We start from the raw sequence: 22625 nt of genomic DNA, 5'->3' as shown, positions 1-22625 counted from the left end.
TAGCACATCATGCTTGTACAGAGTTTTATATGTATTAAATAAAATGTATGTATAACATTATCCCAGTTGTGTGTGGAACACCAAATCCCTGGCTACTTGTGAAATGAGAAATAAATGGAATTATTTTTTTCTCAGCTTTGTCCTTGATTTCAGTTCCATTCTTATGTGTGTATGTGTTTTGGAGAATGAAAAGCAAGGAGAGATGGGCCCCGTTGCTTTTCCCATCGGAGCCTCTCGCCCCCACCTCCCCCAACTGCAGTTAAAATGTGATGATCTTAGATTGTAATTTGGAAGTACGATTGTGAATATTGCTAAACTCTTCAAGTGAATGTGTGAGAAAAATATTCAGCCACAGAAATGGACGTGAAAATAAAGAAAAAATACCAGTTGTTCTACGAAATTCCTGAATCTTCTGAGTATCTGAAAATATCCAACCAGGATATTTTCTGGATTCCTTTTGCAAAAAGAACAAAAAAATCTGGCCTATTTAGCAAATATTATTGATTTATATTTTTAAAAATACATTGCCCCAAACAGTTAACAGTACAAATTATTATAATTGTACAGCGCTGCGTAACCCTAGTAGCGCTTTAGAAATGTTAAGTAGTAGTATTATGAAATAAGCTTAAAAGACACAACATTTTTTTAAATATCTAGTTTTAAAAGATGAAGGACTGGCCAATGGTAAGCTCTGTGTACTTCCATGCAGAAGGCCACTTATTCTCTTAGATTTCCAGGTTAAGTCTTCTACTGTCCAGGAAACATGATCACCATGAGGCCTGGGAGCAGGGCCGGTCTTAGCAATTGCAGGGCCCTGTGCAGACTAGTTCAGTGCTCCACCCCGCCCATGCCCGCCACCATAAGCCATAATTTATTAGAGTTTAAAAGGAGGTTTAGCGCTCTCAGAACCCCACCTCACCCTGTACCTTGATGTGCATCCACCATGTTTCAGTAGAAAGCAGCAGACAGCAGCAGCAATTTTCAAATCCTATCAGCTGCCAAGCCCAGAGCCTCCTCACTGCTGCATCCTGCCCTTGCGGAAGCAGGAAGTGACATCAAAAGTCGGCGGGACGCAGCAGGAAGGAGGCTCTGGGCTCGGCAGCTGACAGGATATGAAAATCGCTGCTGCTGCCTGATGCTGTCTACTGAAATTTGGATGCACATTAAGATACGGAGCAGGGAGGTGTTCCGAGACAGGAGGACAGATGTGCTAGAGATGTGGGCCCCTAGGAGCGTGAGGGCCTGTGCGACCGCCCCTGTCGACCCTGCCTAACACCGGCCCTGCCTGGGAGAGGAGTACAGTACATGCAAACTGTCCCCAACCTAACCTAAAAGTCTGCTGTTGCGACTGGGTTTGCAGCAATCCTTTATTTAAGAAAAAGTCAGTGGAGGAGGGGAGGTTATGGTGGGATAGTTTTTCATAAGCTGGCAGCCCTACTGAGTGAGAGAAACTGGAGGGAGAATGAGAGAATATGGGTAGGAAGCAGAAAAGCACAGCTTACTTTGTAACAAGTACTAGGTAGAGTGAAAGGAATGGGAAGTGCAAACAAATCCATAAAACTTCAAGGACAGACACTCTCATACCCTTCAGCCCTAGGGATAGGAGGCAATGTCCTATTGTGGACTAGGAACTGGTTAAAAGATAGGAAACAGAGAGTAGGATTGCTTGGTCAGTTTTCTCAGTAGAAAGAAGTGAATACTGGAGTCCCACTGGAATATGCACTGGTGTTTTACAGCATATTTATAAATGATCTGGAAATTAGAACAATGAGTGACTGGACATCTGAATGGCAGATGTGGAGGGGCATTCTCGATATGACATCTAAATCCGATTTTGGAAGTTTTGCAGAAAATGTCCAAAAATTCAGTAGTGAACATGGCCCACTCTCAAATCAGAAAAGCCTTTTTTTAAAAAGTGGCCATTTGCCAGATGTTTTTGTGCTCAGTATATGCATCTTTTTAGACCATTTTTGGGAACCCCCCCCCCCCAAACAACATCCAAGTGAGAAATGCACAAAAACAAGCCATTGGGATGTGTGGGGGACCAGCATTCTTAGTAGACTGGCCACACAGATATGCCAGCAAAGCAATGGGACACCCTAGGGGGCGCTGCAGTGGACTTCACATAAAAGACCCCAAGTACACATTTCACCCCCTTATATTGTATGGTGAACCTTCCAAAACCCACCAAACACTTACTGTATCCAACTATACACCACTGCAATAGCCTTTATGTTTATTAAAACTCATTTTACTGCCTATTCCAGGGGGAACAAGGGTCCAGGTGGTGTACAATAAAGCTAATAGAAAAAGAATACCAATAGTATATAGGAGAGAAGACGATACATCCACATAAGAGAAGATCATCAAACAATATTTATGTTAAATGCCATCATCCAGGTCCTGGACTGCACACAGGAGCAGGTGAGGACAGACCCAGAAGAAGCAGGCAGGCCGGAAGAAGCTTGCCGGCACTGAGACCGGGCCCAGGGAATTTTGGCCCCCTGCACCCCCTCTTGGCGGTCCTGTATATGGGTACAGTAGGTTTGTGGTGGGTTTTGGAGGGCTCAAACTTTCCACCACAAGTGTAACAGTTAGAGTGGGATATGGACCTGGGTTCCCTTCTCTACAATGCACTTCACTGACCTCTAGGCTATTCCAGGGACCTGTTCGCTGCTCTAACAGGACTGGCTGTAACATCTGAGGCTGTCATAGAGGCTGGTATGTACTGTTTCTTTCACATATTTGGGGGTGGGTGGGTGCGAGGGGGTCAGTGACCACTGGGGGAGTATGTGGGGGGGGGGGGGTTATGCTTTAATCCCTCCAGTGGTCATCTCATCAATTAGGGCTCCTTTTTATTGCTTAGGCGTGACTGAAACAGGTCTAGACCAAAACGTCTAACTTAGCCCTGGACATTTTTGCTTTGTTCAATTTATATCTTGTATCTTTTTATTTAACTAATAATTTGGGACAGTAAACTGCTTAGATGTATTTTCCGTGAGCTATATCAAGTATTAACACTTTTATGTCCTTTATTGCCATATAGCAACTGAAATAAGTTAAGCATTTATGGGCATGGAAATATTATGGGCACAAAAGGGTTAAATAAACTTGAAACTTGGAAGGCTGTTGGAGCACTTCAGTTTGGAGAAGAGATGGCTGAGGGGAGATATGATAGTGGAGTGGAACAGGCAAACAAACATTGTTTACTCTTTAAAAAAAGGCAGTAAAAAAAATCCTAGTAAATAAATGAATAAAAGTCAGCAAATATTGGGTACACACTATGAAGGCATAGTTAAGCTCTGGAATTGTTGCTGGAAGATGTGGTAAAAGCAATTAGCATATCTGGGAATAAGAAAGGTTTGGGCACATTCCTACTGTAAAAGTCCATAAACCACAGACCTGAACAACACTGACTGTTCCTCGGGGTAAGTAGATTGGAATTTCTCTACTTTTTGGGAGCATGCCAGGCACTTGTGACTTTGGTTTGGCTACTGTTGGAAATAGAATACTAGGCTAGCTGGAGCTTTGGTTTGATCCAGTGTAGAAATTCTTATGTTCTTAATTATCTAGACCCCATTGCCCTTCTAATCTCTGTTCAATTTCTTAGGGGCCCTTTTACTAAGCTGCGAAGGCACTTACGTGCATCAATTTGGAACTACTGCGTGGCCCGTGCGGTAATTCCATTTTTTACGTGCATCTGAAAATATTTTTTATTTTCTAACATGCAGTGCTAACCGGGCCGTAATTGTCAGTGTACGCATGCTGATGATTACTGCCCGGTTAACCCGTGAGACCTTACCGCTAAGTCAATGGGTGGCAGTAAGGTCTCAGACCCAAAATGGACACGTGTCATATTTTGCCGCACACCCATTTTTGGCCAAAAAAGGCCTTTTTTACAGGCACACTGAAAAATGGCCCTGCATGCGTCCAAAATACGTGCCTACACTAGCACAGGCCATTTTTTGACGCACCTTAGTGAAAGGACCCCTTAGTCTCCACTATCCCCTACCTAATATTCCTAGTTCCCTCTCTTCCAGCCTACCCCGTCCCCTCTCACAATCTTACTTATTTAAACTGGCATTTGATAATTAATAACCCTATATTGGGATGATGGAGTTGGGGACGATCGGTGACAATTCCTAGAAGACTGTTTTTAATATTTATGTGGCTGTTCTTGGATATGTGGTACAGATTGCGATATGTAGATTTGTCCTATCAAAAATAGCGTTCTTTTAGGTTTTATTATTAGCTTTTAATTAAAATTTTAATTATGACTGTAAACCGTCTCGGGCACGAAAGAGGGATTATAGCAAATAAATAAACGATAATCAAGTCCCCAGTCCTCTCTCAGAATCCCACCCAAGCAAGGAATTTTCACCGGACTGATTCTCTACTCTCTGGCATCCCCATTGTTGCTGCTTCTCCCCTTCTGCTCATCCCTTTTCCTATAGATGCTCTTGCTTCGTCTTCTTACCCCACCCCAGTATCAGCCCCTTTCTCTTAGTCCCCTCAGCCCAACACCTATATCTTCGGCACAGCAGCAGGAACTTGATCCGTTGCTTTCCCTGCTGTGCCTTTTCTTCAGCCAGCACCGCGGGAACGGGAAGATTTGAAAGGCGAAAAAAAGAGGAGGCTCCTGTTTCCGCCTTTTAAATGCTTTAGCGCCAGCGCGATCGACTTCCATCCTGAGTCGCCGGACCCGCTCCACGTTATTTGTCCCTTTAAACGCCCTGACAGATGGAACCCGCTTCCGCGCCGCCGATTGGTTAACCAATTCAGCGTCACGTCACTGCACATTGCCGGACGCCATTGGTGGAGAGTGCGTGACAAACAGGTGGAGGGGCTGCGGCCAGCTGATTGCAGTGCCTGGGTGCAGGGGAGGGTCGCGCGCTGGAACTGCAGTGTCCGGAGCCACGAGACCCTGTGCGCTGCTACAGTGCGCGGAGCCGTCCACTGCCTCTCCCTCCGTCCGGGCAGCCTGAGGTATGTGAACGGCGAGGCGCAGGCCCAGGGAAGGGCTTGTCTGGAGCGGTGGGCCTGGCTGCTGCTCTGCGAGATCCATAGGATCCTCGTTTCACCCAGATCCCTAAACCTGGACCTGGAGGCACCCCAGCCAGTCGAGATTATGAATATTCATGAGAGATTTGCATGCATTGCCGCCACTGCATGCAAATGTCTCTCATGCATATTTATTTTAGATATCCCGAAAACCTGCTTGGATGGGGCGCCTCCAGGACCAGGTTTGGGAACCACTGTTCTGAGGGTTTGTAGAGATTGTGGGGGTTCTTAAGCGCCTGGCACTGTTGCTGTTTGTCCTCAGCTAGGAGAGGCTGAGACTGCCCAGGATGCGTCCCATGGCAGGGCTTGGTGGTGCAACCTGTTATCTGCATTTCTAGGCTTGGCATGGCAAAACCTAAGACTGTCTAAGCTTAAACTAAGCGTCATATAGATCTAGTCTGATTCTTATAACCACTTGTAATGAGGTCAAAAAGTCAGGGGGAATTGGGAGACTTTGGTTTACCCATAGTTTAAGCTCTACATCAGTTCATTTTAGTCCCAAGGTTTGTGCAGAGTGAAATCTCAGTAAATGGCAGGGGATTCCAAGAGGACCTCCCAAACAGTGTAACTTCAGAATTTTCTCTTTCCCTTGATCTGAAAACTTGGCGTAATGAAAACATTCTGATACCAAGCTGTTAAGCTTTAAGATGCAGGCACACTTTGGATTCCTTTTACAAAGAGGTGCTACCAATTAGCGGCATGCTGAATACAATAAATCCCATTCAGTGCCCACTAATCGGTCCGTAAAAGGAGCCCTTTATGTTGCTCCCTGAGCAGAGTTGCCTCAAATTTACAATGGCACCCATGAAACCCTCTTAGGGTGACTTAGCTTTCATTTGTAGTTTACTTACCCAAGAAATGTGTGTAAAATTAGTGTTAATGCATTAGTTGAAGAGCACAGTGGTATATGAAGCAGAATCCCTTTCCTTCAGGCCATAGGGCACAGCCACACTATGAAGCAGGATAAATGAAAATTGCAGCTTCAGTTCCTCTTCATAAAACATTTTTCCCCCACTAGCACTGACATTTTGGTGGAATTTCCTGGCATTGAGATGGACACGCCCTGGACAAAGCTACATTCACTCCAGTCCGTATTTGTTGTGGTGTGGTTTGTCTTCTTGCTTCATCCTGGCTATTCAAAACAGGAACCTTGCGACACTTGCAGGTATCTTGTCAGCAACTTCAAGAAGGTAAGAGATAGTAGTCAACATGCTTCGTGGCTGGTGCATCGTTGTTCCTGGGTTTTTGGATAGTCTGACATTTGTCTTCCTTTGACATCCTGACTTGAGTCTTGCCCAGTGCTCTCAGGTCAGCCTTTTGTATCCAAGTATTGGAAAGCACACCTGCAGGGGACCTAGAGGTACAACTACTGCTTGGCCTCTGGATCCTTTGGCTTCTAACTGAACCAAAAGAAATGCTTTGCTCATTTATTTATTTAAAGCACATATATGACACTTTCTGTATAATTCTGGCTTTCAGAGTTACATATTAATCAGAACTCAACTGAGCCATAGGAGGGCTATGCCCACGCAGTAAGTACCCTTGTCGTCCTCGGAGTAGAGGGTGAGGAATCCGGATCAAGAGACAAACTGAAGTCCCGTAGCAAGGCAAGAAGCATTAATCCAGGGGGCAGTCATAGGGTCAGAGTCCAGCAGCAAAGAATGGTTCAACAGCACATTGGGATAATTTCTGCTTTTGGTTCAACAAATTATCTCTCTGAATGCTGGCCTTATATACAGCTACTTATTCTTTTAGCCGGTCCTTTCTTGTGGGGGGGAGGGGGTTTTAGTGCCTTCCTTAGAAAACATGTGCATCCCAGGCGCTTCCCCTCCCCTGTATCTCTATATCTCTCTCGGTGATAGAAAATGAGTTTCCTGCTTATTGGATACCTGAGCCTAGATAACTGAAGGTGGGGATGATATGCCAGTTCTCTGCCTGCATACTAGTGGTAGGATTAAAATTTTTGCATGATAACTGCAATGGGAGAAAATTAAATTTCAGTATTGTGATTATTCACCGTTTAACTGTAGTAATGATACCAGATTGTGTCTGTAATGCCTTGAAACGGAAATCTCTATTTTTTTTGGCTGCACTCACCACATGTCTCTGGGGATCTCCTGCCTGTGAGACTGTAACTTCCAGGGAATGTTACTTCTTTAGCCTAAACTATTTTACATTGTAAATCTGTTAACCTATTATTCTCTGTCCATATTGTGCCCTTCTAAGGGGTTGGAGAAGACAGCTGGACAGAACTTTGGTGGAGGGAACACAGCTTGGGAAGAAGAGAAGCTGACTAAGTATGAAACCAGGTACAAAATAGACTTCCCAAGTTAGAACATAACATGGAACCTAAGAGTAGCCATACTGGGTCAGACCAATGGTCCATCTAGCCAAGTATCCTTTTGCCAACAGTGGCCAATCCAGGTCATAAGTGCCTGGCAGAAACCAAATCGTGGCAACATTCCATGAAGAGTCTCAAATAGCAGCATCATTCTATGTAGAACCCCAAAGAACAGCAAGATTCTAGAATCCTAAAGAATGACAAGATTCCATTCAGAATCTCAAAAGAGTAGCAACATTCCATGTAGAACCCCAAAGACTAGCAAGATTCTGGAATCCTAAAGAGTGACAAGATTCCATTCAGAATCTCAAAAGAGTAGCAACATTCCATGTAGAACCCCAAAGACTAGCAAGATTCTGGAATCCTAAAGAGTGACAAGATTCCATTCAGAATCTCAAAAGAGTAGCAACATTCCATGTAGAACCCCAAAGACTAGCAAGATTCTGGAATCCTAAAGAGTGACAAGATTCAATTCAGAATCTCAGAGTAGCAGCATTCCAAGCTACCAATCCCAGTGCAAGCAGTTGCTTCCCCTTGTCTATCTCAATACACAGGGCCAAAAATATGTCACTATGCTAACCTTGCATTACACCATTTATTTAACACATTATATTTAAGGATTAAATGCTTGTACTAATATGAATAAAAAGAAAAACAGTAAATATCAATCCAAATATCTATGCAAAGAAATAAAAGTTATAATTTTAGTTCACATAAAGACCGAGAATTGGAGAAATAGATTTTTCCTTTGTGTTATACCATATTAAGATACATGCAAGTTTCTTAACCCCTGCTTAAGGATAGTTCACCCAGATAATGGCTTGTAAAAATCCCTTGAAATATGAACTAGCAAACCTGTCTGATCCAAGATATCAAATAAGTGCAAAAAAAAATCATTGTCTATTATTGCAGTCTGCTCACCGCTTGGCTTCATCTGCTCTGCTTTCTGGGCCAGGCAGGATGCATCTGTCAGTAATGGAGCAGAGAATACATGCAGCTCAGACTGCCTCCACTTTGTCTGTCTCTCTGTTCAGTGGCTCTGCCAGAAATTCCATCAATGTAAAAGACAGAAGCACAGGGAAGAAGTATACTTGAATACTTTAATTCACAGAAAACAAGAGTCTCTAAAACATGCGAGTGCCCTTATGCAGAATTTCCAGGGGGAAGTCACAGAGCCATTGTAAGCCTGTTACACATCAAACATATAAACGGCGAGTGACCGTACTCACTCGCAAATGCGCAGTAGAGACTTCCTTGTCTGTCCCGCCCCCGCGTCAATACGTGATGACGGGGGGGGGGGGAGACAGAGAGGGAAACTGCGCGAAGGGGAGGGACCCACCGAGGTCGCCACCGCTACCCCCCCCCCCAAGGTCGCCGCCACTGGTACCCCCCCCCCCGGAGTCGCCGCTGCCTCCACCTGGCCGTCTCTTTGCTATTCAACTTACATCTCCGCAGCAAGCAGATCAGCTGAGCTGCCGTTGGCCTTCCTTCCCTGCCTGTGTCCCGCCCTCGCTGACGTTACGTCACACGAGGGCGGGACACAGGCAGAGAAGGAAGGCCGATGGGAGCTCAGCTGATCTCTGCCTGCTGCGGAGATGTAAGTTGAATAGCGAAGAGACGGGCCGGGTGGAGGGGCGGCAAACTCGGGGGGGGGGGGGGGGGGCGGCGACCCACCAGCCCATTTTAACGGGCTCAACGGCTAGTTCCATATAATAGACAGATGCATATCTCCCCAGAAGTTCCTTGAGGTTATGTTAGCAGGAAGCTGTGCTTCCACGAATCTGCTTGCTGACAAGGTGTCACAGTCCTGAAATTTCAGGTCTTTGTCTGCTTTTTCCTCCCAGTGAGACTCGGCTGCTGGAGGTGATGGAGAGCGTGTGTGGTACTTCTAACTTTGAGTGCAACCGCATGCTGGAACAGAGTGAGGAGCTCTTGGAGACCTGGTGGTTTAAGAAGTGAGTCCTTAGTTTATACTCTGGTCAGTGTCCAAGAACTGACACCAGGACATGGGGACGATGATATTATAACAGGCACCTAGGCAGGGAAAGTAGTTCCTGAAGGCAACACGTCACTCGCTCACTCTGAGTCACTCAGGAGTCTCCCTGGTAGTTGAGTGGAGTGAAGGAACAGGCTGACCTCTGGCAGTAGCACCTTGAGACTACCACTAGGAGTCATAGCTGCTGTTACCTTGGTGACCCCTGGGTGAGGCTTTGGGGGATGGGGGGGAAGGATGTGTGGGAGGGGAGGCTTTCTGATGGAGGAGAGGGGGAAAGGCACTTATCGGGGGGGGGGGGGCACATTGGCAGCAAGATTTTTTTTAATCCGCTTAGGGCAGTGCTCGCTCTATCTAAATGCAGGCAGTTGTGACCAGTACCAAGTGGTAACGTATCATGCAATAACTGTCAAAGCAGGCCCCTGCCTCAATCCACAGTAAGCATTTACTATGGGATATGTGCGGCAGGTTTTGCCTCACAGTAACTGTTTTTTTTTTTTGTTTTTTTTTTAATTTATTTATTTATAGAAATTTATACATTTATAATCAAGCAAAATACTTGTTTGAAAAGCAATACATTTCAATCATTTCAAAGAAAATATAACAAACAGATACTTATTTGAAATTTCTTGCTCAAGTCCACTTTATGAGACAAGATTTAAAGAAATGGAATTATTTATAAACATAAATTTTCAAAGATAGAGCACTAAATGATAGCAGCCATCATTACACAGGGAAATGTTAAAAAAATATATAATGGAAATTTTAGGTGTAGGGGAGGATTTAATTCCTCCTTTCTCCCAAGTGTATTATCTTCCAGTTAAAGGTGATCAAAAAATAACAGGCCAAGAACTGCCTCACAGTAACTGTTAATGAGGACTCATGCTAACAATTACCATGTGCTAAAAACTTGTAAGTGCATGTGCCTTAGGAAAAGTTGATGAAATTCTGTAGATCTGGGGTGACCCTGCTGTCCTTCTCGACAAATGCCATTGGCGCCCACTCCGTGGGTGCTCGAGCACCCCCAATATTTTAACCCGCGTCGCCTTCCTGCCGCCAAGAACTTAAAACTCATCTTACCTCGGTCCTGGCAGCAGTGAAAGGCGAGCAGGCTTGGCTTCAGCCTTCCCTTCTCTCTCAGCTCTGGTCCCGCCCTCATTTCCTGTTTCCGCGAAGGCGGGACCAGAGCTGAGAGAGAAGGGAAGGCTGAAGCCGAGCCTGCTCGCCTTTCACTGCTGCCGGGACCGAGGTAAGATGAGTTTTAAGTTCTGGGCGGCAGGAAGGTGAGGACGGAGGACTGTTGTTGTGGGAGAAGAGGTCGGGTTGGGGTTGGGACTGGCACCCGGAGGAGAGGGGGGGGCCCGGAACTCGGAGGAGAGGGGAGGGCTGAAAAGGGGCAGGTGGTGTTTGGGGTGAGTTACTGGACATGGAGGGGAGGGGAGAGAGGAGAAATCGCTGGACATGGAGGGGAGGGGAGAGAGGAGAAATCACTGGACATGGATGGAGGGCAGGGGAGAGAATTCGCTGGGCATGGATGAGAGGGGACAGTAGAGGAGAGGAGAATTGCTGGATATGAATGGAGGGAGGGAGGGAGGGGGAGGGAATGCACCACCTGTTTAAAAAAAAAAAAATTCAGCACCCCCAATCATTTTGAAAGGTTGGCTCCTAGGGCACATGTCATCATCTATAGGGTACAGAAGTTCGTTTTTATCATGGGAGGAGATCATTTCAGTGATGGGAGCATAGTGAACAAAATCTTTGCTTTTAGTACTGCAGTCCTGTATTGATCTTTGAGCTTCATTAACTAATAGCACACAATTTATTGAGAAGAATCGCTTCTTAATCAAAGGGGTTTTCTGTGGTCTTTCTTCCCTCTAGCATTCTCATTCTCTGTTCCCGTTCGCTTTCAGGCAGACGCAGTACCCCGACCTCTTTCAGTGGCTCTGTATAGACACCCTGAAGGTTTGCTGTCCTCCTGGTACTTTTGGTTCTGACTGTCTGTGTAAGTACAGCCGTTGATCTCCTGCTTTTCCTCAGCTTGCCTGACATTCCTCACGCTGCAGATGCTCCTTCAGGCCAGCCTTTGGGATCTTATGCTTGCTTTAATATTTCTTTCTCTTAAGATATCTCCATCTGTTACAGAATGTTGCTTCAGTTTTCTCCTGCCTCCATCTCAGCACCCGAGGTGCACTCAGATATATTAGGCTAGAAGTGGGCCAGTAGTGTAACAGCTGTGTTGATGCTAGGGGTAGGGTGGGGGGTGGTAGAGGATGGTGCCATACAAGCTCTCGCTACACTGCATCTCTTGTCTATCTGCAGCTTGCAGCGGTGGTTCTGAGAAGCCCTGTAATGGAAATGGCCGATGTGATGGTGATGGGACCCGTTCTGGCACTGGGCTTTGTAACTGCTCTCCTAGCTACGGTGGCCCCCTCTGCACAGAATGTTCTATTGGCTATTATGAGGCCTCCAGAAACGAGACTCACCTGGTATGTTCTGGTATGTAACGATATTGACACAGACAAACGCTTGGCCCTGAAGTGTGCTAGTGACCCTTCCCAATGTATTCTTCTTACTCTCTTTGTGTTTATAGCAGGGGTGCAGCTAGGTGGGGCCATGGGGGCATGGGCCCCCACAGATTTAGCCCTGGCCCCCTCTACTTTTGACCACCCCCCTCCCACTGCTGCCAAGTACCTTTGCTGGTGGGGGCCCCAACCCCCACCAGCCAAAGTCTTCTTCAGCGCCGGTCTCCAGTGCCTTCACTGATCTGTTTCTTGAGTCCTGACTCCTGACGTCCTGCGTGCACGTTGTCAGGAGTCAGGACTCGCAGAAACAGATCAGCGAAGGTGCCGGAGACTGGCAGAGGTACCAGGCGGCAGCGGGAGGGGGGATCAAAAGTGGCGGCTGGGGGAGGTGGGCTAAAATGTGTTCCCCCCCCCCCCCCCACCTTGGGCTCTGGACCCCCCCCCCCCCCTCCCACCGAGGTCTGGCTATGCCCCTGGTTTATAGATGATTGAGTTTTCATCTTTTGAGTCCTGGTAGGGCTATCGGCATTCTATTAAGGCCTTGAGTTCAGGGATTCGGCCAAGTCGGGTGAAGTCATGAGCAAGGCCGGCTGAACCATTAGGCAAAACTAGGAGGTCACTAAGGGAGGCAGCTTCTGAAAAGCAGCAGCAGCAGTCAAAGCAAATCAATAAGTCCTGACAGTTCTGGCAGCTGAAACAATCCTGTATTCTGCAGCCTGTGACCGGAACACTCCGTGCTGCTCTCTGTGCTGCCGCTTCCGCAGTGCCCAACCCCCTGCACATGCGCAAAAACGGAGCATGCGCAGAAGAGGGACTGGCTCATTGGCAGCCTAGAGAGTAGTATAGGAGTGTTTCAGCCGTGGGCTGTAGAATACAGGATTGTTTCGGCTGCCAGAAGAGGCACTTTTTCAGCTGGCAGGGCTTGGGGGATCCCCGCCAGCCTTAAAAAGGGGTGCCACAAATTTTGGGGTGAGCCGTGGCTACACCAGTGCTCTGTGAAACTTCTGTATGACCAGAGTTTAGTGCACATAACTTTCCTCAGTGCATGGGTTTGGCTTCATTATGGTTTACAGGAGAATTATGATGACAAAGCCTGTGTGAGTCCAGAAATGCCTGTGTTCCCCTTGTGCATGTGGCCTGCACTTGTATCTTGTGACCGCATTGCCTGGTTGAACTACAGGGCAGTTCTTGAACTGAGAACAGGTTTTGAATCTTACTTTATCCTGTGAACAGGTTTTATGAATTTTCCTACAGTTGCTGTGTCCTTCTAATGCTTTCTGAAATATAGATCAGTGCTGCAGGCATGAGTAGCCAGTCAGATTCTCAGTATCAACGCAATGAATATTCATCAGAGAGATCTGCTGCCTACAATGAATCTCCCGTACATTCAAATGTATCTCCTAAATATTCATTGTGGTGATCCTGAGAATCTGACTGGTAGGTGTGCCTTTGGGAGAGGGTTGGGAAGAAATTACATAGAAGATTGTGGTAGATGTGGAATCGGAAACGCCATAGACAGTGGAATGGGATGGTCACTGGAGCTGCGGCCCTGCCAATATTTTTCTCCAACACAGAATCAGCAACTAGAGAGCTTGGGAGGATGTGATCAGGAATTGCTTTGGTTTGGCCCCTCCAAACTAAAAGGTATTCTGCTGACTCTAACAAGACCCATCTAGTTCACTCAATTACCACACCTGAAGTACAAAACATAAGGTGAAATAAGTAGCCTGTGGAGTAAACGCAAGGGGCATGTGACGTGCCCAGCATCTGCCCTAGTTAGCACATGGAGCAGAGATGTACTACATGGGCACTGTTAAATTCTAAGATATAACATGGGCCTCGATGGAAACTGACAGCTATATCAACACATGTGGTGGCGCAACCCTGCCAGGACTCACCTGGGAAATCTAGTGCTGGGAGAGGGTCCCTTTGTGCTCTTGCACATCTGATGCAGTGTTTCAAAATTGTACCGATGACCCCTAGTGCTAGTCTTGCAGTACTACCACCAGGGTTCATCCTTCCATGTAAGAGTAATCGCCCTATCGTTGCTTCTTCTCCACCCCTCAATTTTGCTTTTATAGACCCCAGCTGATTTCTACTTTTTCCTGGGCTCAGACCTGCCTTGTCATCATACTTTCTTCTTCAAAATGAAGCTTATCCCAGGCCTTCTTGAATTTTGTTACCGCTATTGCATCCTCTGTTTTCACTGGAATCCCTTGAGTAGCTAATTGTGGAGAGAGGGAACAGCTCTCTGATGATAGATCTCTCTCCAAGAGCTCAGGTGCATCTGCTGCTCTACTTATAGATAAACAGTAATTTGCAAATATATTTTTATAAGGAAGACATGACTTCAGGGAGAGGATTAAGACGTATCTGTGTGTATGTGAAGGATGCTTACAGAAGCATTTGCTTGGTTGGGTACTTTAATTTTCCTATGAATCTTTCTTTGGCAGGCCTCTTCATAATTTAATTCTGTGATAAGAATACTTTATTAAGTTCTAGTTGTGCATGAGGATGGTTAGAGTTGTGTATTTGGGCTTGGCATGTCGGAAGATCTGAATTCTCAGGTATAGCATCTGCTACTCAACTGGGCCCTGGTAGACAGCACCCTGATTTCCCACCCCCCCCCCCCTCCCTCCCATGCCAACTTCCTGCATCTTTGTACACATTTAAATTCCTCAGGAGCTCGCTGTCCTATGCAGGTTTTCCAGAAAATTTGAATAGAAAGGTTTTTTCCATGCAATAAAAATTTAGTATAAATATGTTCTCTCAAACCTATGATGTAGATTTTTCCTGATGGCATAAATGATTTGATTTTAGTATATTGTTTCACTTACATATTTAGCATTCTTCCTCCCTTCCATTGTAATTTTCCACATTGCATCTATTTTTCAAATAGTTAAGTAAAAATCACATTTCAGTTTATCAGGATTTTATAGTGTATATATCAGCTGTGTAGCACTGTACAGGATGAGGCAAAAGTAACCCCCCCCCCCCCCACAATTTTTTTTTGCAACTTTCTCAGCAACTGCTGTGAATTTAAATACGTATGTAAAATTTGTCATTGAGTGGTCATACTTGTGTTATTACTGTTAAACAACATTTAATTATCTTAAGCCGTGTTGATGTTGCTGACAATTTAGCGTTACTACGTAGCGACTTTTTTTTGCAGGTTAAAAATGTTTGAGCCAAAACACACTGAAATAGTGTCATTCAAATGAAACAATTAACAATGTGTCAGAATTTTGCAGTTACAGTGAAAGCTCAAAGTTTCCACCCCCAGTTTTAACTTAGGAAGTTCTTAAGTCTCGTTGATTGGTCCCTGTGGCAGGCTGTCCAAGATCATCTGCCAACCCCTTTGCCTACGATTGTCATTCTGGTCCGAAATGCTTTTAAATAAATTATCTGTAAGAAATTATCAAATACAAATTTTTCAGATTCTTCTTTACAAAAGTCTGTGTCACTGTAAGGTCATTAATGGGAAGCTGGTAAACCGGTTTTTTTTTGTTTGTTTTTTGTTTTCAAATAATGGTAGTTTTACAGTGCAAACATTTTTGAACGAGTGAAAATCATTGGGTTGTCATGCTGAAAAGTCTCCCAAATTTCACGATAGTAACAACAAATAAAGCTGTAAAATTTCACATTGACATTCCAAGAGGTTCTGAGAAAACAGCAAACAGAAAACTCTAGGGGATTTTTTTTTTTTTTTGCCTCACTCTGTAGGAGAGAAAATTTTAAGAAAGCTTTCTTTACGTGTAAAGTCTGTTTTACACACACAGAAAAGGGCTTTTAAAAAAAGGTGCATGGAAAGGGGACATCTACTTTTACATGGTCTGTGCATAGGCCTTCCTGGGGATGCACACATGTATTTTAAAATACACGGTACATGCTTAGAGTGCAGGTATACATTTCTACCTTTTTGGAGCAGGTGTAAAATTGTGTTTGCATTTGCACGGTACTGGAGCTAGATCTAGGAATCGATTTTATAAAAGGCACATAATATGCAGGCAAATTTAAGGGCCCTGTTTACTAAGATGCGCTGTAGGCACACACACTTCACTTTTTAGTGTGTGCTAATGCTAGAGACACCCACAGGAATATAATGGGTGTCTCTTATCATTACAATATGCTAAGAAGTCTGTCTGCCTACAGCGCATCTTAGTAAACAGGGCCATTAATTACATTTTCCCACCTATTTGCAGGCTCAAATGTGGCTTACATAGTACCGTAATGGTGTTCGCCAATTCGGTTGATAACAAATACAGGTTATATTGTGGTCTAATGAGGTAGGTGTGTATCAGGCACCATGAGGGTCGAAGGGAATGTAGATTGTATATTGTCCAGTACGATCATTGGTTATGCTGTGCTGCTGGGTGTCTGGATTTACGGTGGATCGGTGGGGTAAGCCTTTTTGGTTTTTAGTGATTTCCTGAAGTTTAGATGGTCATAGATTGTTTTCACAGCTTTTGGGAGTCCATTCCATAGTTGTGTGCTTATGTAGGAGAAACTGGATGCGTAAGTTGTTTTGTATTTAAGTCCTTTACAATTTGGGTAATGTAGGTTTAGGTATGATTTTGATAATCCGATTCTGTTTCTGGTTGGTGGATCTATGAGGTCTGTCATGTATCCTGGGACTACGCCGTAGATAATTTTGTGGACTAGAGTGCAGATTTTGAAGATGAGCTTGTAAAGTGCAGATTGGGCTCAGGGAACCTTTTGTAGGCAGAACTTTGGGAATAATTAGTGGTTCATCTTAAGGTGTGATCCGTACCCCAGGCCAGGGGCTCTTAACCCAGTCCTCGGGACACAGCCAGCCAGTCAAGTCTTTTCATGATACCCACAATGAACATCCATGAGACAAATTTGCACACGGTGCAGCTCTATCTCATGCATACTCATTGTGGTTATCCTGAAAACCGGACTGGCTGGATGTGTCCCGAGGACTGGGTTGAGAACCCCTGCCCTAGGCATATAGAGCCAGATGGAAGTAATCGATACTCAAAGATGAGGACTCGTTATAAAATAGAATTGAGTGCCAGGACTTGCGGCCGCTGAAACCAGGTGTAATTCCCGGTGCACATCCCTGGTGTTCTACAACATTGCAAGTTTTAGGAACATTCCTGACCCACCCATGCGTCTCCCATGACCGCTCTCCCCCTTTTGGGTTGTGAAGTGACATTTGGGTGCACATTGTTGTAGAACAACAGGAAAGCAAGATGTGTGTGTAAATTCCAATTGGTACCAATTAGCAGCTAGTTATTGGCACTAATTTATTTATTTATTACATTTGTACCCCGCGCTTTCCCACAGATAGCAGGTTCAATGCGGCTTACATAGTAAATAGGATTACAAAGTCTTGAAGGAGAATATTACAAGTTGTAGTAAACATAGTAATAGTAGGGTTAAGATATAGGTAAAAAGTGGGATGTTTGACCACGGAAATACAAATCCTGGAGACAATATCATAAAAACTTCTTTATTGAAGAAAAGACTCGACACAACTGTTGTGTTTCGGCCTACAGTCTTTTCTTCAATAAAGAAGTTTTTATGATATTGTCTCCAGGATTTGTATTTCCGTGGTCAAACATCCCACTTTTTACCTATATCTGTGTTTTCCCGTGGGGCATTCGAGTTCTCCGCTTGATTGCGGATTTTTTTTGGATAGTAGGGTTAAGAAAATATGTGAATTAACATGGAGAGGTAAACAAAGATAGGATGAGCAAAGGGGAAAGAGATTGGGAGGGGTAAGGAGTAGGAAGGATGAAGAAGAAAAGATTGAAGGATGAGCATAAGGAGATTGGGAGACATGGTCTAAGATATAATAATCAACAGGACAGGAATCATGTGGATGGGCTTAAAAGTTAAGTTGGGTCGTTAGGGTAAGCTTTCTTGAAGAGATGGGTCTTCAACATTTTTCTGAAGAGTAGATGGTCGTTGATTGTTCGGATGGATCTTGGCAGAGCGTTCCAAAGTTGGCTGCCCAAAAAGGAGAAACTGCATGCATAGGAGGTCTTGTATTTAATCCCTTTGCAGTTGGGAAGGTGTAAATTGAGGTAAGTATGAGAAGATGATGATCTATTTCTGGTTGGGAGTTCGTTAGCCAATTTATTTGGGCGCGTATTTTGGATTGGTGCCCAAATATCGGTGCTCTGAGAATTCAGAGGAGAGGCAAATTTAATACATGTTAAAATATGTTGGGTATCATTTTGATGCATCTGAGCTCTGGATGTTGTGATCTACAGCAGTATTTCCCCGAGACCAGTCTTGGAGTAGGCCTTGCCAGCCATGAATATACATGAAATGGAGGCTGTGTATGCAGATCAAGCTTATGCATATTCATCGTGGATATCCTGAAAACCTGACTGGCAAAGGCTACTCCAGGACTGGACATGGGGAAACGCTGATCTACACCATTATAGAAATATTGCTTTGTGAATAAATTAGCTTTTATCTCTGCCAACTAATTTAATAGTCACCCTTTGTCTTCAGTTTATAGAATACCTACTCCAGTTCTAGTGCAAATATAGCTGAAGGCAGCTAAGTTGATTAAAAAACAAAATTCATACAAAGGGTAGGGGGGAAAGGCCCCTTCCCAAAACCTCCCAGATGTTTGGGGAGAGATAAATAAAGATATTTAATATGGTTTAGAATTTGCCAGGGGCTCAATATTGCCTTGGTTTCCAGAGGCCAGAATTTTATCCAGGCGTCTGCTCTTGTAGCTCCCAGGGGGTAGCGCCTGCTTCTTCCTTTTCCAGGTTTGCATCCCAGGAGGGTGAGCTGCTTGCTGTTTTGTTACCTTGTTTTGTTCTGTGCATTTGTCTCCTCTGGATGGCCGTGGGTTTTTAATTTTCTTTCTCTTTTTGACTGACAAGAGTGCTACAAAACATGCAGCAAATGTACAGGACCAGAGGACGACAACTGTATGCTGTGTAAGAAAGGCTGGATGCTGCATGACCACAAGTGCATCGGTGAGTCCATTGTTAAAGGGAACCTCTGGGGGAATTCACCTTCTAGATAAATTAGGAATTGATTGGTGGGTGCTGAGGATAAGGACTTCTCCTGTTTTGCATGGACCTTGGTTTGACTCAGCATGGCTTTTCCTTATCTGTGCTCCAGACAGGGCCACCGAGAGACACAGCCAGGCCCGGGGCAGGACTGGACCGCTGCCCCCAAACCTTTCTGCCTGCTCCCTCACTCTGTCTTCTCCTGCGCTGCTCCTGCCTGTGCCAGAGTTGGGACTTGGATGATTGCATTTAGGCGATATTGCGTTAATGCAATCATCCAGGTCCTGGGCAGCACGCAGGAGAGGACAGACTCGGAAGCAGGCAAGAAGAAGCTTGCTGGGCCCGGGGAATTTTGTCCCCCCTCTATTCGGCCCCGGCTCCACACCATTCCTGACGAGCAAGTATATGCATTCCTACCAGCAGAGGGAGACTGAGCACTACAGACCAGAGACACTGTATCGGGCACTGTTCTACCCCTGCCTGCCCAGTATTTCTCAGTCTCCCAGCAGAGGTAGGTTGGCGCACGGCAAGCCCTGTTCTCTTGTCTTCCTCCATGACCCCATGAAGTTATTCCCTTCTGTACTTTCTCCACGACCAGCCTGTCAGGGAATGTCTTGATAGTTGACCTGGCGCCCTGCAACTTGAGATTGTTTTGATTCTTCTTTTCTTGCAGATATTGATGAGTGCGGACTGGAGAAGGCACAGTGTCGAGCCAATCAGTTCTGTGTGAATCTGGAAGGTTCCTATGAGTGTCGAGGTCAGAGCTTGCTTAGAACATAAAAACAAAGGATTCGATATCCTAATGGCCCACCTAACAAACATTGAGCACCAGCACTCACCGTTTTACATTAGCTGCATCGGCTGTTGAACAGGCTCACTGAATATGCGTATAAGCCATGACTGCATTGTCTCTTATACGTATAAAGTAGGCTTAATGTATTTCACAATGGCTGAAAGTCACCACACTCTGTATACGTTTATTTATTTATTTAGATTTTGCTCACATCTTTTTCAGTAGTAGCTCAAGGTGAGTTACGTTCAGGTACTCTGGATATGTCTCTGTCCCAGGAGGGCTCACAATCTAAGTTTGTACCTGAGGCAATGGAGGGTTAAGTGACTTGCCCAAGATCACAAGGAGCAGTGGCAGGATTTGAACTGGCCACCTCTGGATTGCAAGACCAGTGCTCTAACCTCTAGGCCACTCCTCCACTCCATTGTTGTCAGCCCCGGCTTGCTGCGGACACCACCTCCCAGTATATGTGATTCCGTAAGCTTGAACCTAGAACTAGGTGCCACTTTCATGCGTCAAAGGAGTCTTTACCTGGCATTTTCATTCATAAAATAATGCCTAAGTGCTATAGTGGATATAAATATGGGCAGACTGTGGGCATGGCGGGTCACGTAACGCACGTGGTGCGACCATTTACAGCTGCTGCCATTGTCTTGGTGAGAGAAGTCTTGCCTAAGTTTTGGCATCGATATGGGGTTGCACTAGAAACCTATAATGACTTAGGCCCACCCAAGAGCCGTTGCAGAATCGGCGCAAAGTGTGCCCGCATCGTACTTCCTAAATCGAGGCACCAAGTTATAGTTCGGAATGGCACAGTCTGTGCATAGAATGTTGTGTATTGTTTAGGCAGAATTTATTTATTTATTTATTTATTTATCAATCACATTTATACCTCATAATTTTCCCATATGTTTGCAGGTTCAATGTGGCTTACAATAATCCGAAAAGGCTATTGCCAATCCAGTAGTTATACAAATACGATAGATTGTAGTAGTCAGCAAGGATAGAAAGAATAGGGTGTAAAGGGAAAGTGGGTAAAGGTAAGAGAGTCCAAAATGGTCCATTTATAAGCTGTTTTGCAGGACTTTAGGGTTTATATTGGATCATGGGGGTAGAATTAAAAAGGCTTCCACATTTGGTATCAACTCTAATGGCTTAAGTCTCTTTTGAATACTGGATTTGAAGCTTTTGAATGTGTAGACACTGATGAAATTAGATTTTTGAGGAATGTGACTAGCCAAGTGCTACTTAGACTGCCAGAGGAAAGGATGCAGTCATTCATTTGATATACCTCCTTACAGTGGTACAATCAGAGCGATTTCCATCTATTATATGCAGGAATCACAATCTTAGTTTGTATCTGGGGCAGTGGAGGGTTAAGTGACTTGCCCAGAGTCAGAAGAAGCCTCAGTGGGAATCGATCCAGTTCCCCAGGTTCTTAGGCCATTGCAGTAACCGTTAGGCTACTCCTCAGCTGTAGGAGATCAGCGAAATTCAGGACATTCAGACCTGTCCTGGGCAAGTTGAGGATATCCCCAAAGACTATACTTGAGATTTGACTCTCGGTTTATCATTGTGGATAAGCTGAAAAGCTGACTGGTTGTATGCTCTCGGATGCGTTTTCGAGTACCAGGCTCTTACCACAGTCACATGTTGCCACTTCCATCCATTCTTCACAGATAGCTTAGTGGAAGTGTTGTAGGCTGCCACATAGAAGATCATGGGCTTGGTTTTGGTTTCTGGGTCTGGGCAGTAGCGTACCTAGCTTGTTCGTCACACCCCTGCCCTCCCTCCTAGCAAGGGGATGCACAGAGCAGGCGAGCGGCTGTCTTCTCTGCCGGGCCCCTGCCTAGGAAGTAACGTCGGAGGGGGCAGGGGACTGGCAGAGCTGAAAGCTTGCTGCCTGCACCCAGGGCGGACCGCTCCCACCGCCCTGCTACTGGGTCTGGGGATGCTGGCCAGGGGAACAGAGGGCCACTGTTGGATTAAATAAAAATCTTCCATTACTTATATTTGTTGGGAGCTGGATGTGAGATGTGCATTACCACTGTATACAAGACAGGGACTTCACGTCTGTTCTGTTATGGATATTTCTTTCCAGTGCCTCATGGATGCTGCTCTGCTTTTTTGTGTATTTACTTACCCTCTCTCTGTGTTATCCTCAGATTGTGACAAGGCCTGTGTCGGCTGCATGGGGTCAGGCCCGGCTCGCTGCAAGAAGTGTAACAAAGGCTACCGCAGAGATGGAGTCAAATGTCTTGGTGAGTCCTTTGTCCTTGCTAGGTCTCTCTATTTTGAGAACTGGAGATTATCATTAGGTTCTAGGAGGTTCTTCCAGCATCCCACGTCTGGTCAGTGGAAAGTTTGTACAGGTTGGGCAGAGTCCAGGGTCAACCTTGGGTGTGGACCAGTTCTAAATAAAATCTTAAGCCAAGTGGAATGGACTCTTCCGATGCCTGAAAGCGTTGAAAGTTTGGCTGTAGTATGCGGTTGGCCTTTTCTTCAATAAATTACATATAGAACAAATTTCTATAACCCCAAGGACAGAGGTATTATTCACCAGAGACTGATTTTAGAGACGAGAAATACATTCATAGCTGTATAACAGTGGGGCAACTCAGTTGGGTTTTCAGGATTTCCCCAATAGATCTGCATGAGATCTATTATCATGCATATTCATTGGGGAAATCCTGAAAACCCAAGTGGGTTGAAGACCGAGGTTGCCCACCCCTTCTCTAAGAGTTTCTAGTCATTTCCCCCCTAATGGGGCAACTCAGTTGGGTTTTCAGGATTTCCCCAATAGATTGCATGAGATCTATTATCATGCATATTCATTGGGGAAATCCTGAAAACCCAACTGGGTTGAAGACCGAGGTTGCCCACTCCTGCTCTAAGAGTTTCTAGTCATTTCCCC

The 22625-nt window shown here is 45.1% G+C and overlaps 1 protein-coding gene across 2 annotated transcripts in view; it reads left to right on the top strand.

The window, feature by feature from the left end:
* Positions 1-4791: 4791 nt before the first annotated feature.
* Positions 4792-22625, top strand: part of CRELD1 (cysteine rich with EGF like domains 1) — a 29268-nt gene continuing 11434 nt past the window's right edge. For both annotated transcript variants that reach the window (XR_003942522.1, XM_030206765.1), the window contains exons 1-9: positions 4792-4986; positions 6080-6251; positions 7288-7370; positions 9247-9357; positions 11306-11397; positions 11715-11891; positions 18790-18885; positions 19595-19678; positions 21877-21972. Coding sequence is in view for 1 of the 2 variants with exons in the window: in XM_030206765.1 (XP_030062625.1) it covers positions 6114-6251; positions 7288-7370; positions 9247-9357; positions 11306-11397; positions 11715-11891; positions 18790-18885; positions 19595-19678; positions 21877-21972 (877 nt within the window). In the remaining variant the exon portion in view is untranslated. The remainder of the gene's footprint in view (positions 4987-6079; positions 6252-7287; positions 7371-9246; positions 9358-11305; positions 11398-11714; positions 11892-18789; positions 18886-19594; positions 19679-21876; positions 21973-22625) is intronic.

The sequence above is a fragment of the Microcaecilia unicolor genome, chromosome 6 (genome assembly GCF_901765095.1).
Source record: "Microcaecilia unicolor chromosome 6, aMicUni1.1, whole genome shotgun sequence".
Lineage (NCBI taxonomy): Eukaryota > Metazoa > Chordata > Amphibia > Gymnophiona > Siphonopidae > Microcaecilia > Microcaecilia unicolor.
The sequence above is the reverse complement of the archived record's forward strand: the minus strand, read 5'-3'. Positions and strand labels throughout refer to the sequence as shown.